This window comes from Lepisosteus oculatus, chromosome 9, assembly GCF_040954835.1.
Source record: "Lepisosteus oculatus isolate fLepOcu1 chromosome 9, fLepOcu1.hap2, whole genome shotgun sequence".
Lineage (NCBI taxonomy): Eukaryota > Metazoa > Chordata > Actinopteri > Semionotiformes > Lepisosteidae > Lepisosteus > Lepisosteus oculatus.
The window spans coordinates 28,441,930-28,461,496 of record NC_090704.1 but is presented as its reverse complement, the minus strand read 5'-3'; the positions used below and the strand labels follow the sequence as shown (position 1 = coordinate 28,461,496).

At 38.8% G+C, this 19,567-nt stretch overlaps 1 protein-coding gene across 3 annotated transcripts; it reads right to left on the bottom strand.

Annotated features, from left to right (window-relative positions):
* Positions 1–511: 511 nt before the first annotated feature.
* On the bottom strand, positions 512–18,529 carry slc5a9 (solute carrier family 5 member 9). 3 transcript variants are annotated; one of them, XM_015355899.2, is made up of 14 exons: positions 18,369–18,529; positions 16,995–17,066; positions 15,919–16,023; positions 15,309–15,473; positions 14,421–14,526; positions 13,014–13,094; positions 11,356–11,561; positions 10,416–10,551; positions 9,629–9,736; positions 9,269–9,419; positions 8,711–8,879; positions 6,506–6,721; positions 4,999–5,131; positions 512–1,751 (listed from the first exon to the last, which is right to left on the bottom strand). In XM_015355899.2, exons 1-14 carry the CDS (start codon positions 18,507–18,509, stop codon positions 1,543–1,545), a joined length of 1,998 nt encoding a protein of 665 aa, XP_015211385.2. In that variant the 5' UTR covers positions 18,510–18,529; the 3' UTR covers positions 512–1,542. The 3 variants fall into 3 exon arrangements, with proteins under 3 accessions (XP_015211385.2, XP_015211386.2, XP_015211387.2); XM_015355900.2 differs by having other exon boundaries at positions 512–1,748; XM_015355901.2 differs by lacking the exon at positions 512–1,751 and adding an exon at positions 4,548–4,896.
* Positions 18,530–19,567: the final 1,038 nt, after the last annotated feature.

The window sequence follows — 19,567 nt, the reverse complement described above, 5'->3', positions numbered from 1 at the left end:
TTATACTTTCTTTTCTCTTTAATTACATGCTTCGTAATTATCATATCAGTATTGGTGATTTTTGTTGCTAAAATGTCAAAAATAATATTTATTAGTCAGACTCTTTAAAGCCATAAATGATTTTGTTTGGTATAACATCTTGATTTTCAATATAGGTGGAAAAGGCTCAGAAAGAAATTAGCCCTCACTTGACAATAAATTGACCTTTATTCCTGCATCTGATGTTCCAGTGATCCCAGTATGAATCTGGTGAGGCAGAGGGATCACAGATGATGACTAAGATGGGAGCCAGTCTGGATCATTTGGTCCTTTAATGTGTTTCAATTAAGGAGTTCACATATTAACGAGGTTTTGTAAATTAAATGCAATGAATTCCAGGATTGGTTGCAATTTAACTCATACAGTTAAAAAAGCATTTTATTTGGTATCAAAAGGAATTACCCTGGGAAGTTTTTATTAAAGAACAGGAACATAATTTAAAATATTTTTTTTTTTAATTAAAAAGTCAATATCGAGAATAACCTCTTCCTTTAATACGGTGCTAATGAAACAAATATGAAACTTAGGACAATGATGCCATCTACTGTTCATTCTAATACAATTCAGCTGTAAAAACTACATTTTTACGAACTTTGAAAATACTTTGCTATTTCTTTGTAAATGTTTAAAATGTTTAATTCATATCTGATTGATAAATCAGCAGTATGTAATCAAAATATGTTTAATCTGTACTATATATTGTTTTTGTTATTTTCTATAACAATCTAGAATTTTCTCCATGTTTGTCGAGGGTACCTGTGCCAGAGACATGACTATTCCAAAATAAATTGAAGCGCTTCAGGAGAACACAAAATTTGGGAATGTTTTGTAAAAGAAGATAAAGGCAACTGGAATATTAACCAAACAAGGTTCCCTGTGATCTCTGACAAATTTTAAAACCTTTTCGTGTTCTAAAATTCTAAAAAATTTGCTACTCATTTTTTCTCAAATCTTCTATTCCTTTTCTGAATTTGGTGAGTTTTCATTAGATGCAAAACAATAGCAGGCCATACAAATAAGGCAGGCCAGACAAATGAAGAACAGCAAGTTACAGTTTTAATGTATTCTGCATACATTTACTGCTTTAAATATTCGGTTTACACATTTCATTGCAGTAATACCTTTGGGGCACTGTAGATTGAGTAATTCTGTTTTCAGAGTACCAACAAAAATCTAAAAACTCCACATATAAATGTGGATTTAATATGTTTCTCAATGAAAAAAAACACTGTAAATTAAAGGAGAGGAAACATTCAGTAGTATAATGTCAGAGGAATGTCAGTTTGGGACAAACTGCTGGATAGGGCTCATGTTTGGACTTGTCCAGTGAAGCATGACAAGGTTCATGTCTGACTCATCACAATTCTGTTATAAAGTCCAAACTGACACAGCTCTGCATTGTTCTTTTGAACAGAAAAACAATGTTTTGCATACTGTAAGCAGAAAAAGTTAGTCAAGACATAAAGTTCTCTGTTTTTTGGAGTGCTGGGATGTTGGCGATGGTCAGGCAAAGTATCCCCACAGGAAGACATTAACAGTCAATAGGATGATGGCATTGACATTGCAGACATTTCTCCAGACAGGGTCCTCCCTGATACTGGTAAGCTTCTTTTCCAGGACCTGTCTCTCATCCAGGCTCACCTGGGGTTTGGCCTGACTACTGGATAGGCCACAGAACCACAGGCCCACTCTCTTCCAGCACGACACGTCTGCTGTCAAGAGCAACAGAAAAGGCCAACATGATTAGCCAAAGGGTTTGAAGCAAGACAAAGATATCCCCACTATTCTACCATTAACATCAGGAACGTCTACCCCCAACATTTCCTTTAATGATGTTTTCAGCTTTTTATCTAAATCATAAGTATAAATGAATTTATTAAAAATAAAACAATTGCAAGCCTTACTATATACTTACAGTAAATAGATCTCATATACCCACCTTGCCCATAACTTTCACTTCAATACCATTACGTGGGCACGTGTTTGTCAATGTTTCATGCGTATCCAGTGCAGCCATTTTGAGACACTACAGAGCTTTCAGAAAGTATTCACCGACTCGTGGATTATTTCACAATTTGTGTCTCAAAATGAAATAGGAATACATTTATATGATTTTTTTTTGTTATTCATCTACTCATACAACTTTATACTGTCAAACTGGAATGAAAGTTCTGGATTTTTAACATGTATTTTGAAAGAAAACACTGGGAAGTCTAGGTAAATATTCGATCATTCTCCTATGACACTCCAAACTGTGCCCAAGTTATCTCCAATTGAGATCACTCTAAAATTTTAATGAAGTCTACCTGTGTTCCGTTCTATTGGTGACAATGTCAGAGGAAATCTGTCTATATAAGGTACGTAAGTTGACAGTACATGTCAGAGCAGAAACTCAACCATGAAGACCAAGCAGCTCAGTCAGTACAACTCTGTGATTGAAATGTGAGGAGCTATAGATGTAACGAACAGTTCTTTCCGGACCCTATGCGGACGACACAGTCCGACGGAGTGGGGAAACACTAGGGAAACGTCATGCAGGAAAACGGGGCTGAAGACAAGGGGGCGTGTCCAAGGTGCGCTGGTGCACGGGGGAGGTGTGGCCGAGGCAAACAATCCGAGAGTAATCCTAAAAGTATCCAAAAACACATGAGTAAGTCCAAAACCAGGAGATCCATCAAAACTCGGAATTAAAACCACGAAGGCCGGGTCAGAACCCGTGGACAGGGGACAAGGAACAGGAACAGGGGTTAAAACCTTAACGGGACCAGGCGCTTCCAGGTCCCGGACTCGCACGATATGGAAATCAGATGCAGAGCCCGGATGAGCGTCAGCGCCTGGCTTTTAAGATGGGCTGGGGATAGGGAGCAGGTGCACAGAATAAAGTCACAAGTGAAAGGGCTGGAGCACCCTTAAGGAGGGGGGACTATAATCGTGACAGTACGCCCCTCCTTTTCAGGGCGGCTCCGAAGCCCTAAGAAAAAAAAAGGGGAAGAAAAAAAAAACGATGGAATCCAGGCTGCCAGGATGCCGTCCGCGGGGTCCAGGTGTTGGCTCTGCATTCTGTAACGAACAGTTCTTTCCGGACCCTATGCGGACGACACAGTCCGACGGAGTGGGGAAACACTAGGGAAACGTCATGCAGGAAAACGGGGCTGAAGACAAGGGGGCGTGTCCAAGGTGCGCTGGTGCACGGGGGAGGTGTGGCCGAGGCAAACAGTCCGAGAGTAATCCTAAAAGTATCCAAAAACACATGAGTAAGTCCAAAACCAGGAGATCCATCAAAACTCGGAATTAAAACCACGAAGGCCGGGTCAGAACCCGTGGACAGGGGACAAGGAACAGGAACAGGGGTTAAAACCTTAACGGGACCAGGCGCTTCCAGGTCCCGGACTCGCACGATATGGAAATCAGATGCAGAGCCCGGATGAGCGTCAGCGCCTGGCTTTTAAGGTGGGCTGGGGATAGGGAGCAGGTGCACAGAATAAAGTCACAAGTGAAAGGGCTGGAGCACCCTTAAGGAGGGGGGACTATAATCGTGACAATAGATCTGGTTAGGGATACAAAAATACTGTATATCTAGGGTGTTAAAAGTTCTCAGGAGCAGGTCCATCATAAGGAAATGGAAAGAATATGGAACCATCCAGACTCTTCTTAGAGCAAGCAGGCCTTCCCGACTGAGCAACTCGGCAAAAAGGCCCTTGGTCAGAGAAGTGACCAAAAATCCACCCTGACAAAACTAGAAAGTTCCATGGCTGTGGTCAGAAAAGCTGTCCAAGGACAACGATCACTGCAGTACTACACATATTTTGCTTCTATTAAAAAGTAGCTAGATGGAAGCTAATAGCACACCTGGCACATAAAAGACCCCAAGACCATGTGGCAAAAGATTATCTGGTCTGATGAAACAAAAACTGAACTCTTTGTCATGAGTGCAAAGTGCTATTCCTCATGCAAACTGAATACAGCTCATCACCTGTGTAACCTCCATTCCTACCTTGAAGCATGATGGTGCCAGCATCATATTATGGGGATGCTTTCCAGCAGCAGGGACTGGGGCACTTGTCAGGATAGGGGGGACAATGAATGGAACCAAATACAGGGAAATCCTTGAGAAGAATTTGCTTCAATCACCAAAACACCCTAGAGGGTCAAGGATTCACATTCCAACAGGACAACAACAAGACCTCAAGCATACAGCCAAAGCAACACTGAAGTGACTTCAAACCAAGAAGTTGAATGTCCTTGAGTGGCCCAGTCATAGCTCATATGTGAATCCCATTCTGTGGAATAACTTGAAGATTGCAGTTCACTAACATGCCCCATCTAACTTAACAGAGCTTGAGGATATCTACAAGGAAGAGTGAGTCCAAATGTACAAAGCTGATAGAGTACCAAAGAAGACTCAAAGCTGTATTTGCTGCAAAAGGTGCTTCAACAAGTATTAGCCCAGGGCAGTGAATACATTAGTAAATAAAATATTTTCATTTTTCATAAATGTTTATGAAACATATTTTTGCTCCTTTAAATTGTTACATATGTTGCGTGAATCAAGGGAAAAAAATAATTGTAACGCATTAAAATTTCTGGTTATAACAACAATATTTGCAATTGTATGGGGGGTGGGGTGCTAACACTTTTTGACAGCACTGTGCATGTGTGATAGCAACTCAGCCACATAAAAACAACATGAACAGAAAGCACTCAAAACTCTATTTATCCATGATGCAAGGTTGGTTTTGCTAATGTACCAAACCACAAGCTGGGATTCACAAAAAAGCAACAACACCCACCTACCTAATTATCTTCTACCGGGGTATGTCACCTCTTTAGAGATCCCAATCACAGTTGGATAGCGAGCTGTGCAGAAAGCAGCGATGTCTGGGTAAAGAGCTCATCCTGGACTCCAAGTGAGCCCTGTTGAGCCACTCAGGATTTGACTCTTGGGCATGTCATTCTTACCTGTTCCCTGAGGTGACTCTTTGTCCTCTAAAGAGGGCCTGCTGGGGTCAGGGGTCGAAACCGGAGCCCAGGGGTCTTCCAGGTCAATGCGGGGGGCCTGACTCCCCCTCGTCCACCAGGTCAATCGAATGAGCTGGAGTAAGGACATAACAGGAGTCGAGCTTTACAACACAGGGACACAAACAAAGGCTAAATTTTTAAATACCTAAATTTGTTTTACTCAATGCTACAGTTTTTTTTACTTAGTTTATTATATAAACTTACAGCAAATGTGGAATATTTAAAGGATATTTTAGTATTTCAAGTAAATGTAAAAACAAAATTCTGAGATTAAAGATATAAACGTTGCCGGTCTGTTTCACTGCTGCAGTCTGGACGAATGTGTGCAGTTTGCAAAGCCTGGGAGGGATTAATCTTTGTGCGATTAGTCCTTTTAGTTTTTCTGTTTTCATTATTTAAATTGCACATCTTTTATTTCCTTCTCTTCCAAATACATGATCAAAAGCTCGGGTGAACTGTAAGACAGATAAAGGGAACAAGAGCTTAGGGAAGTCAAAAAGCTATGAGAGATGGCTCCTGGAGTTTTTGTGTTCCATTCCAGCCAACACCCACATCCATGTCAGGACCGCTGATACTGTTGCCTCTTTTCAAACTGAATTGACATGTTCTTCTACTGCATCTACCCAAGGCAACAGTCAATGAGGCGCTCATGGCAATGACAGGTTTCTGTGAGTTCATGTGTGTTACTCTGTCATTAATGCAGAGCACCTCATAACTGACAATTAAGAATCCACAAATGTATTTTGCTGTAGAGTTTTGTCCATGTTTTTAAATAAACAAAAAAACCTTAATATACAAACAGGCTGCTCAACATTCAACTCTGCACTGCAACATTTTCAATGCTTTCAGCACCTTAAGTGTTCTGCTTTTCAAATGAACATTCTGCAAAGGAGAGGACTGGACAAGCCTTGAGATGAGCACCTTGATGTACAAAGTCTTACAACATTTCAGTGAGTTGCTGTAACATAAAGAAACACAACTCAAAGCCGGACAGGAATCCATATCAGGTTACTTTGTTCAGATGGTGGAAGGTGTAGGAGTTGGAAATCTATGTACCAGACCTGGGTGCACTTTGGGAAAATTAGATATTTCCATTTTTGGGAGATGTTCCATTTAATTTTAATAAGGCTTCACATAACAGCAAGTCCGACTTTTGCACACTAATGAAAAACTGGTAACACTAGTTTTTTGAATGCAGATTTCACATTATAAAGGCTTCAAAAAGCAATTAATGCCAAATTTATGCATTTATAAAACATTTACATATGTGAACAATTATGTATGCCATTGTTCTCATTAATGATTCATTATTAGATGGCAGTTTCAATCAGGATATTAACACTGTGTTAATGTTCAGTTAATACATAAGATGTCAAAAAGAATTTACAAACTGAATTTCCAGCCCCTGATCTAAAGTGTTATCTGACCTTCTTTCGAACTCACTTACATGCTGGTCATGAATTGGAGGAGTGCAAAGGCTCACTACAGTGATGACCAGGGCAGTGAGACCCAGAAGGATCAGGGCAAAGTACAGGTAGTGGATGTCTTTCACAATTGCAGGCCGTTGGTCCTTCTCACCACAGGGGGGAGCTCCATACATGAACTCCAAGAATACCCTGACCAATCCAATGACCAGACCCACCATCAGGCCCCAGAAGGCTCCCTGCAAGCAAATGTACCAGGGAAAGGGGTCAGCTGACAGGTTCAAGCAAATGTGTTCCTCATTATTGCAAGGCCAAAAACATCACCTGTGACACACATCAGAGTTTCGGCTTTGATATAACTTATCTCTATGAAGCTTGTAAATTCATTCTCAACTTTAATCCCACGGAACTTGAAAAATAATATAATTTGCTCCCTTTAGAGCAGGGGTCTCCAACCCTGGTCCTGGAGATTCCCAAGCCTGCTGGTCACCATTAAATCACAGGTTTCTAAATAATCCTAAAAATGATATTGTTAAATTAAGTAATTTGGACATCGTTCTGGACCAAATTGGTAAAGTAGATACTATTTTAGAGAATCTTAATGTAGTATCCTGAATGGATGAACTGTTTTGTGGTTCCTGCTTTAAAGGTTTAAGAATTTGTGAATTTGGTTTTGTTTCTGTAACCAGGCAGAAGGATATTTGGAGTTCACAGTTCCCAAAAAGCAGAGGTAATGTATATCAGTTCACTGAATAAGTGTCTTACACCACAGCAGTTCAGTCAGGATTTACTGTACATCCTTCAAGCCAGGTTGAAATTAGAAGAATCAGAAAATTATTATCAATGGTTTTCACTTATAATAACTAATTTGGTAAAGCTTACCATGCAATGTTTGCACGTTTATTATGATTCTGCCATAGTGCCTCTTGTGGTTTCCTTAGGTTTCAACATTAGCTGACTGTGCTTTACTGACCTGGTCTGTGGAAACACCATGATGTGCAATAGAAAGCATACCTTAAAACACACTGTTGTTATTCCCTTAGTCCAGAATAATACATCAAAGCATATCTATCAGACTAAACCATCAAAAAGATATAAATATACAATTTAGCCTTAGAGGTCTAAACAATGCCAACCATATAATAATTAGTGAATAATAATAATAAGGATCATGGTTATTCAGGATTGTTAATTGTTGGACTGGGTTTTTGGGAATATTACTTTTGCAACCATTTATCTGCTGTTATTGTTTTCTAATATATCTACATTTTATGTTTTTTTCTGCATTATGTAGATACCATTGTATCTGAATTTTTTCACTTTATGAAGGTTGCTTTGCATGAAGGACATTAAAAAGAAAATTAGACTGATTTGTTGGCTGATATGGAAAACTGCTCATTCAAATCCACCCAAATGTTTTTCATGGCCCTGAAATTTTGTTAATTCTAAGACACCTGTATTACCTGACTGACATAACTGGCAGAGTATATATGGTTTGCTTTTCTGCATTATGTAGATACCATTGTATCTGAATTTTTAGCACTTTATGAAGGTTGCTTTGCATGAAGGACATTAAAAAGAAAATTAGACCGATTTGTTGGTTGATATGGAAAACTGCTCATTAAAATGCACCCAAATGTTTTTCATGGCCCTGAAATTTTGTTAATTCTAAGACACCTGTATTACCTGACTGACATAACTGGCAGAGTATATATGGTTTGCTTTTCAGCATTATGTAGATACCATTGTATCTGAATTTTTAGCACTTTATGAAGGTTGCTTTGCATGAAGGACATTAAAAAGAAAATTAGACCGATTTGTTGGTTGATATGGAAAACTGCTCATTCAAATGCACCCAAATGTTTTTCATGACCCTAAAATTTGTTAATTCTAAGACACCTGTATTACCTGACTGACATAACTGGCAGAGTATATATGGTTTGCTTTTCCATTTTGACTAATTATGAGCCTCTGATTCATAGCACAGCTGACAATGTGAACAACATATTTAAAATTCTAGTTGGATTTTTTATTATAGCTAATTTTAATCACTTAAGGAGAATGTGTTAGACTCATCAGTATTTCTATCTCTTTAATTTATGACCCTGTCTCATACCTTTAGGCAAAGCAACCTATGATAGCAATGATTATGAAAATACTATTCAAAGCATTCTTGTGTTCTAAAATCGGTCGTTAAGAAAAGAGGCCTGGATGCCCGGCACACTCACTGGCTCATTGACACGTTTCCAGAACACAGCCATGATGAAAAGGGCAGTGATGGGTGGTGCCAGGTAGCTGGTAATGGACTGGATGTAATCAAACAGCTTTCCGCTGTTGGCTGCCTGAATGATGGGAATCCAGAGGATACTGAGGGCCACCAGCACCAAGATGAATACCCTGCAGAAGCACAACGGCTGAGATCAAACCAACCAGATGGGCAGACCCCCAAACATCCAGCTGGGCAGCCCTATCTAACATCCACTATCTATTCTACAATAATAGTAATAACAATAGGTGTACTAACACTTTTGTGTATAATAAATTACAATAGCAGTGTGGCACCTTAAGTAATTGCTACTGCAACAAGTGAAGCAGCAGTTATTTAAAATCTGATCAAGAGATAAATGGGACCTCTGGAGTTGTCAGAACACTTCCCCCTAGAACTTGCACAAAGATTAGAAGAGCAGCTCCCTTGATCCTTGATCAAACAGCTCTCTTTGTTTGTTGCCTTCTTTGGAAACATCTTATCTCTCTTAACACTCTCCAGGCAGAGCATTTATGGGTACCTGCCCACGACCATGAGCTCTCGCTCAGAGGCCTGGGGGCGGAAGCGCATCCAGATGTCCATGGTGAAGAGAGTGCTGCTACTGTTGAAGATGGAGGTGAGTGAGCTCATCAAGGCGGCCATCATCACTGCAATCATCAGCCCCCTCATGCCTGGAGTGAGAGGCACACAGTGGAGTTCACTGAGCACACTGAAAAACAGCACTCACGGACACACCGTTAGCAATCACTCTGGATTATACTAAAGTCTGATCAGTATGAGCAGTCTGTGCAGGTTATAGTCTCAACTTCAGGACATGATGGCCATGTTCTTAAGCTTTTAAAAGGACAAAGACATAAGTAAGTCCTGCAGTGTGTCTTACCAACTGGCATCAGCTCCACCACAAGTTTGGGATAGGCAATGTTTGAGCAGCCCACCCTAGCTCCACAGATTCTCTCACAGTCTTCAGGGTCCACACAGGCCACTTCATCTAACAGATAGCAAATCAGACAGGGCATCAGACAGGGGGAAAGCAACAGTCAACTCAAAAATCACTGGGGTTCAAAAGCACCACACACTGCAGGTAAATCCAGGCTCGTTAATGCTATAATATAGTCCACAGCTCAAGGGATAGTGCTGCTAATGTATTACTTACACAATTCTGTGTTCATGCAGAACATACAAAGTCTTGTAACTGTTTGAGCCTTAATGATTTTGAAGTGATGGATGCATTATCAGTGTGAAAAATTACTCCTCTAGCCTGGAAATTAATTATTTTAATCCTGGCTCTGCTACCTGCAATTTGAATTTTCTCTAGAATTACTTCATCCATAAAATGAACATGCTATAGGAGAATGAAACTCTCCTTGAATCACTTTTGTTCATAGACACATAAGACAAAAATTGTATTTACCCTGTTTAACATATTATTTTTATTAGAGTACAAAATACAGTACAAAATTGGTTTCAAAAACCTTTCTATATTTCTAATAGTACTACAAATCCACATGGTTGTCATTCCCAAATTGCTCAGAATAAGGTAAAGAGCATGAAATGTCCTTATTAGGTTGTCTTATATGCATTACCCTGTAGCTTAAACTCGTTATTGATTGAGATTGAGAGTCCGGCTGGCGTGGACTAGGGGACATTAAAATTCTGCCAGCACTCACCTGGAAAGAGTGCCCTGCTTATCATGCCTGGCATCACAATGAAGAACATGGGCAGGACCTTCAGGTACCCTCCCAGCACCGAGCCCCCTTTGGCATGGGACAGGTTCTTTGCAGAGAGGGACCTCTGAACTATCACCTGGAACAGGCACACAGGGGGCAGACACAGCAGAATCCCAGTCACTGGAAGCACTAGTGATGTCTTACATACAGCTATGTTTTAATGTCCTTCTAAAGCACACGCTCCACTTCTGTACACAACTGAGACTGTTATATCTCTTTTGATAATGTGCTGAAAAACCCGGGCAAAAATGTCGACATATTTTAATATATAGTCAGTATGATTCTATATGCTATATCATATTTGCAAAAATATAGTGTTGCAAATGAGTTTCTGAGACAGACTCTCTGGAAATTCTAAGATGAAGTATGCTGCTACTCAAGGGCCTCAGTACAAGACTTGGCTTCACTTCTGTCCTGATCTGTGAGTGTCATAGCAGAATGTTTCATACTGGTATACACTCACTGACAATGCAAGGTAGAGCAGACAAGATGTCCTGTAAACCCTGAGATAAAATTATCTTGTTTTGGTTGCTGTTATTTATAACAGAGTTTTAAATCCTATTTCTGAGAGCCTCACATTCTCTGGCTTTCATTCCACATGAGCCCTGAATTGCATAAATACTTCATTGCTCATAAACAAATTCAAATTCCACACCTAAGGCAGGTGACTATATAAGATCACTGGAATTCAGCTCTTGGCAGATGTAGTGGAGGTCCCTCTGGTTTGCAGCTTGAACTCAGCTCAGCTCAATCAGCTCCTCCAGCAGGAAGTACAGCTCAATCACCTCAGTACCTTACTACGATACATCAGTAACTACATTGTCATGATCAATGTTAACACTGAGGTGCAAGGCACATAGGCACAGCCTTGCGATATTACCTGGTCAGTGCACCAGCACCATGTTGCCAGGACTGTGAGCCCGAACACCAAGCCAGGCCAGGGCAGGTCTCCTGTTAGTGGGTCGCGGAACATGTGGAAAGCATCAGAACGGGGCAGGTGGCAGGTGGCGTTGGGCACAGTGAGAGTGGGCACGGCCACCTCATACTTCTCCAGCAGTCCATCATACCAGCCCACCTTCTCAAAACCTGGAGAGGCACAGCACAAGAGTGGACTGAACTGGACCATTCATCTGAAGCCATTTGCCTGACATAAAACAATAAAGTACTATTGTATTACAAGTCGGATAATGGGTTTGTTCGATGTAATAAAAGATATCCTATATTTCTATCATATATAATCTGTAAAATAATTGCCTGTCATGTATTTATGATAAATTGCATGTCAGAATATTCAGTTATATGATGCCATTCACATGTATGAAAATGATTATGTACATCTCCACCAGGTAGCTCATATTCACTACATAGAACATACTTGGTTTGTTCTTGCATTACAAGCAGTTCCAGTTTTATTGGGGACTGACATAGCCACAGTGCAACATATGCTACTGTAAAACCAGTAGGAAATCTTTATCTTCAGCAACAAAACAAATGTTATTCCAGAAATGGTTGACACTCTTATATCTCAGCAGAAAAGGAAATAAAGTATTGTGTTGCTGTGTCAGAGGGAAAGATCAGAAGTGAGCTTCATATATTAATGAGCCTTCATCTAGGTAACAGAAAGAAGGTTATTCTCTTTATTTCTATTTTTATTTTTCTCAGCACGGCTGTAAATACGGTGCGGTAAGGTAAGGAGATGGTGATTGCTGCACAACCCAGCAAGAAACACCCCTGAGTATTGCACTGCTTAATGGAGAAAATAATCTTTTTTTCATACCAATATTACAGGGGACTACAGTGCTCCTAATACTAAAAGGTTAATGATGTAGTCATTGAGACATGCGTTAAAGGAAGGATGAACTATGGAAAGATTCTGAATATCCCTGATTCTGAATGGGGAGGCAGTATCTTACTTAAGGTCTCACGATAATTTGAGACACGGTACACTTAAGAGTACACTTAGAGTGGTTTTTAAATGCACTCCATTCAACTCATTTAGAAATTAAGCATCAGTCAGTGCATTGTGGGCTTTTCAGAAATATATAGTATGTGTACTAACATCTCCAAACAACAAAGGAAACCACATATAACATATCACGTACTTTAAACCCCTTAGACGCCAATTTGATCTTCATTAAAAAGCAATGTAATTGTTCGGAAAGAATTTTGACATACTATGTGTCCGGGCTCAACCTCACAGAGCACATTGTTCATCTGCCAAACTGCAAAGTCATGACCACAGAGTGTGTCAGATATGGCAGGGGGCTTTTTCAATCATGTGAACCAACAGTAGTGATAATATGGACACCAACACTTCAACTAACAAACCATACAACAAACATGGTATGAAGGTCTGTCTAAAACTCAATTTTTTCAAAATATCTCTACACATTATGAATGCATAGCGGAGATGCAGAATAGTTACAGAAACACAGCAGTATGTACACTTAAAGTATGTATTAACTCTAGATAGCACATCATGTAATTTTCTGTAGCTTTTTAGCTCAAACCAAAAAGAAAGAAGAAAGAATCATATACCTATGAACATCAGGGCAAATGCCCCTACCACCATGATGACGGTCTGCAAAGCATCTGTATAGATCACTGCTGCCAGCCCACCTGCAGATACAGATGCATTAATATCTTAAAATTATGTTGGTTTCAGTGTGAATTTGTGAAAATTGCAAACAAGATTAAGTCAGTTGACCCATTTAGCCTCATTTAGTTGCTATTAGGCAGACAGTTCTTTGCTTTTTACATGTCCTTACTACTCTTGGTCCATATGTGGTATCTCTCTGAACCCAATTCTGTTTTAATTAACTTTTAGAAGTTAGAGTACCAAGCCATAGCAGAGCTCACTTATTCTGACATGGAATAGGATATATTATGCAGAGGGTGGCAGAACAGTCAAGAGTTACTATCTTACAGTCCTAAGGCCCAAGTTTCAATTCCTGGAGCGCTATCAGTGTGGAGTGTGTATGTTCTCCCCATGCTGTATGGGTTTTTGCTGGGTACTCTAGTTTCTTCCTAAAGTCCAAAAATGTACTGGTAGATTAATTGGCTTCTGGGAATACTGGCCCTGGTGTGTGTGTCTCTGTGTGCCCTGTGATGGAGTGGTGTCCTCTTCATGTCCTCTTCATGGTGTATTCCCCTTGTGCCCATTTATCGCTGGAATAGGTTCTGGCTCCCTGAATACTCCAAATCAGATGAAGCGGTTTAAAGATGGAAGTTAGAAGAGTTACAGTCAGGTATTAAGGTTTTTCCTTTGTAACTATTATTTGTGTTGTCATCTCATACATCAAAATTTGCTATCATCAGTACAATATATGATTGCTTATCAATGTAATGTCATATTATGATTCATCACCTATAGTTTATCTTCATCTTAGTAAGCTGCTGTCTCTATTGTATACCATATGTATATACATGATTGTAATGTGATAGTGAAAAGAAACCCTGTAAATATATTATTAAGATTATGACTCCAGCGCAAAACTTCTTCAGCTTTTTTTTCAAAACAATATGTGAAATCCCAAAATAGTGTGTTTATACAATATTTTAGAATAAATCACCAGCAGATTTCATCATTAGTTTGGCATTTGTTTGCCGGTTTTCTCTGTGGAAGAAATGAAATCTCGTAATATTTCTTCAGAGAATGTCAGCTATCATGGTCCTTACTTTTATTCCAGTGTATTTCCTAGACATTGAAAGATCCTTCACTGCTTCAGTACTTTACAATAACAGCTGTTTATAGGTAATACAGGACTCTGACCTGTTTCTCTCATTATGTATTCACTAACCAAATTCACAGTTCATGATCTCTTGCAGTTCAGAATATGAAGCTGTAATTGTATTGAATTGGAAACAGAAGGCAAACTGGTGGTAGTAAATATTCCTGTGCAACCATTGTCTCAATTGTCAGGGCAGTGAAGAAGTGTACAATACCTGCAATGGTGTACACTGCGGTCACCACAAGCAGTACTACTGTAGAGAGGTAAAGGTCCCAGCCCAAAGAGACCCGGATGAACAAGGCTCCTGAGAAGATGTCTGTCTGAGACAAAACATCAATAAGTGATAACATAATCTCTTCTTAGGTAATACTTGGCACTCACTCAAATGGCTGATTACACATCCATTAAGCTTGCCTACCCTGGGGGAGGGAGACTGTATATTCACACTGTGCCCCCCAACATAGGGGACAGCAAAGTCTAAACAGTCATGTATGCCTTACAGTCAAAAAAAATGTACTTGTGATAATGTGATTAGCAGGAATGATAAGCACAAAAATAATATGATTATTTTTGGGGTAATTCCAAAAATACATGGCTGTTCTTATTAGAACTTTCAATTCAAGCTTTATTGTTCCATTGGGGAAATTTGTTTTACAGCACACTCCAAACATAACACAATGACAGACAAAATGTTACCAACAAAAAAGGGAGATAATAGCTACAATACATTGTTTGAAAGAGATATTATGGTGGGGATGAAAAATTACCTGTGTCTATTAGTATTACACCTGGGGACACAAAGGTGTCTCGCAGACAGGAGAAGCAACTTAGTGTTGAATCCAGAAATTTCAAGTGAGCACAAGGACTGGGACACATTCATTTTAAGCGAGTGAAAAAGTCCGAATTTGGTTGCTTATTCCTTTGAGGCACTAACTGCGTGAAGTCTGTGACACAATAATGTAACACCGATGTGACAAACTGATCTTTGTCTCATCTGAAATTCAAAACACTTGCTGACATTGCATGTCAGGCAGATGATTCCCTAGCTTTCGGAAACCAGGGCATGTCTATGAGACAGATCAACAGAACTTTCCAAACTTACCGAGATCTTGGTGAAAATGTACAAAATGAGGGAGAGGACAGACATATAGATGCGAATCCTCTGACCCCCAAACCGCTTTCTCAGGTACTCAGGCATGGTGATCACACCAGCAGAGATGTACACAGGCACAAAGATCCAGCCCAGAGCAATGAGCACCCAAGCTGCCTGGTAAAAAAGAAAAACATCTGTTTCCTTCCTGAGCAACTCATAATCATACATCCATTAGGATCTTTTTAAGCACATGTGAGACTGTCTGTGGATTCATAGTTACCGGCCTTCTCTTTGAGAACCACAAAACACTTACTGTATTTAGACAAATATTCATAGAGAGCCGTATGCCAGTTTTCAATAGAATTTAAGTTGACTCGTATCACTGTGGCACCAATATTTCCATGTAAGAATGCATGTGTGCTTGTGTGTCCCTTGTTGGTATGTACATCTTAAGTTTTATCATTTTATCAAAAGGATAAAATCTGAGGCAAAACTCAAGATAGTTTCTTATCTGCATCACCAACTAAATTTACTTATGTATGCTGCTTTACATAGAGTATTGATTGGCATATCAAATTTTGGGAGACAGCTTCCAGTCCTCTGGCACAACAGTACTCACATTCCACTCAAAGCCGCCCACAGCAATGCCTCCTGCTGCCCCAGTGCCTGCCAGGCCAACAAACAGTCCACTGCCCACATTGCTTGACATCAGGGAGGCACCAATCTGAACATGAGCACAAGGACAGGAAGATTGCTGACACTTCTGCTTCCACTCTGATCACACTCTGTGAGACCACTGGGGATGAATACCTACAGCTCTACATGTGTGCAAAAAGCTGACTTTAAAATGTACAGCATGCTGAAAAGGGTTTTTCCCCTAAAAACAAACATTTCTTTTTTTGTTACTGAGGAACGTACATAAATCTACAAATATGTCACTCATGAAGAAAACCATGAGAGTTTCAAGGTTCTTCCACCTCATATCAAAACCTAATTAAATTAATTATTGTGTGTGTGTGTGTGTGTAAGTTTATGATGACCTGTCATGTCCTCAGGAAGCTAGTACTTTAGAGGCTCCATCTTGCCATCAAATATATATTCTGCTTAACCAAGCAGTGGCAAATAGAAAAGCCTCCTCTAAGAGCAGGGAGATCCTCAGTGAAAAACGGAAAGGGCACCTCAAAGAATAGCTGTCTGGGAGCAAAGATGAAGAGCTCTAAGGCTGAATGAGGATGAACAAGGCAGGAATTCAAAAAGAGCTTGAGATACAGCTGTCATTATAATATTAAATATAATGTCCTGTCAGGATTCCTAGATGTGCAAGTGTTTCACATTTGAAGAGACATGCACGTTTACATTTATAAATAAATTAAAAATGCCCTCCAGACTGCGCAACCAAATTGTATTAAATCTTTGAGGAATCCTGACAAGGAAGTAAAGGTATTTAATATTGCATTGATAGGTGTATTTGAACCCTTTAATGTGTAACATTACTTTGTTTAATCATTCATCATGAGTACACCAGGTCAGCCCAACCTATGATAAAAACCATCTAAAACTGAGAACACAACTATTTAAAAGTGTTACACTATTAAAGTGTAAAACACTGAGTAACCTCATGCTCATAACAGTAGATAATATTGTTAAACATACAGTATAGTGTGTATAATTAATATATTCAATAGGAAAACTCACTGGCCACCATGTCATTGATCTCCCAGCCAGGAAGTAGCCCCCAACTGTTCCCCGGTTGGCTCTGATTGATGACTGCAAAGAAGTAGAGATGGTTGTCACCTAGTACAACTGAGAATGGAGATTACTACAGCAAGATAGTTAATATTAACTGTCACATGGGCTGTTTGAATGAGAGGGTATTTTTCCATTTCTGCCAAAAGTAATGATTAATCTTACTTTTCTACTAGCAAAAAAAAAGCATTCATGCTTGACTGAAAAATCCATATTTTTAGGTCACCATATTATTAGAAATGCTGCTTTATTCATTTTCATTATAATGGCACATGGCCAGAATAATGAGCATCTTTGTAGCCCCTAAGGCTCAAGGGTTAGAATTATAACCCTCTAACCCTAAATTAGAATTATATCAGACTAACAGATGTTTCTTCAAAACCTGGAGATTTACTTTTTTCTTTTTGGTAAAATCAAACTCTCATATACCTGATCCTGTTACATGCGCCGTAGGTAAACATTAACTTTAAACATTAATCAAAGACAAAATAAAAAACTCCAAAATTTTAGAACTATGTTTAGAGAAAACTTACCTAAACAATTGAAAGCCAAAAAGTGTACAAAAGCATACACAGATATTGAGATGCAAAATTAGATTTTGTCTTAAGGATAGCAGTTTGATTAATAAGGTCACCCATTCATCAACTGTAAAATGACTGTTTACTCTTAGAAATACACTGTCACGATGCTGAATAAGCAAATCCATTCATTTACTTAGACTTTAATAACCCTACTTTTTGGAAACCTGTAGTTTCCAATTTTTGTTTTTTAATGAAAATGATTACAGTGTTTTAATGATTAGGATCAGCAATCCTAGAATAAAATACAAAGTTGTAAAAAAGTATGCAATCCTGGCGATTGCATACAGAGGATTTTTACAGAAATTTTACAGTATGTTCTTCCTTTTTAAACCATTCACCTATCACAGGTGAAAGTACATAAGTTTCTTTGCACTCTAAAAACATGATCGGCTTCTAAAAACAGGGACAAAACCATCAACTCTTTATCTGCTTTTCAGTGGAAGCAAGGATTTCATACATATTCACAAAGTATTTATATAATAAACTTTAAATGAAGCAATAATTTGGATTTTTTTATCATTTTGGAACTTTTAATGTATCCTGAGATATCCACCCCTTTAAGACCTGAAAAAGAACTGTAAAGTACTGTAAATTTTTAAATATTAAATATATTATGTAATTTATTATATTATGATCTCAGTTCAATTGAAAACTGCAATATAAAAAGCAGAAGTCCATAATGGGACTCCAGACCCAGTGTGAGATAAACACATACTGTACGTAGTGGTCTGGCTTTACTTACCCATATTCCAACAACAATAACAAAGACAAAATAGACAATAACAACTATGATATCCGGGATTTCCAAGGCAAATGTTTTGTTTGTTTCTGGGGTTGGAGTGGCAGAGGAAAAAACAGCTCCCCGAGTCATTGTAGAAGCCATCTGAACGTGTTTACTGTGAACTTTGAGGCACAATTCCAATGTGCTTTAATGATTAACCTGTTTACTGTAAAAGGTGGTGAAAATCCTCTTCACTGATCATTTATAAACTTGTCCCCGTTAGTCAGGAAAGCACAGGGACAGGTCAGGGAAATCTATTAACAGCAAAATTTAATTTATGGTATGAGAAAAAGACTTAGGGGCAGAGTAACAATTTTCTCGAGGGGCCTACATGTCCCAATAGCATCTGATAAATCAGACTAATTGATTTGAGCCACCTTAGCTAAACCGTCCCTCTGAATTTAATCCTTGAATACCAATACATGTCATGAAATTAGAAAGACCCATTCCAGTACTCGAGGTATCACCATTCCCAAGATTCGATTCTAAATACTGTATGTTCCCATGTTCAAAAAAAATATTGTTTCTCTGAAATTATTTTCTGCCCTGGAAAACCTAGATCACATAATAACTACCTATCATACTGTTGTGCCGAGTTTTAATGATCATAGTAGCAATAATATAATAATAAACTTTCTAAAGGGGAATCATTCTTGAGTATTTTCACAAAACCCTAACTTTCTGAGGATCAGAAGAAAAGAACCAAAATAATTAGATTTAAAATATACAAAAAAAAAGGCAACAGAAAAGATTCAAAAATTCACACAAGACATTTTGCAGTTCATGATGTGAACAAATTAAGCCCTGGAGTACAACGTGTATTTTTTAAAAGTAACACTTGTTATTCTCAAAACCGCAATCAAGGAATGTTTACCTCCTTTAAGTGACGATTGAATTAAAATAAAAAGGAAATATAAAGTGGTAAACAGATACATGACTCTTTAAAGACAGGCAGTTAAGCTACTTTGTTATTTAGAAAGATGAGGAACTTGTTATTCAGGAGTGTATGCTGATAAGATTATTTAATGTACATCTAGGTAAGCACTTAAAATGTTGGGATATTCAGTTAAAAATGTGGAACCTAAATCAAGGGCAGTTGTATAATAAATTTTCAAGACCTCATTTAGAATATTGTGTGAAACGAAAGTCATCACTTCCCA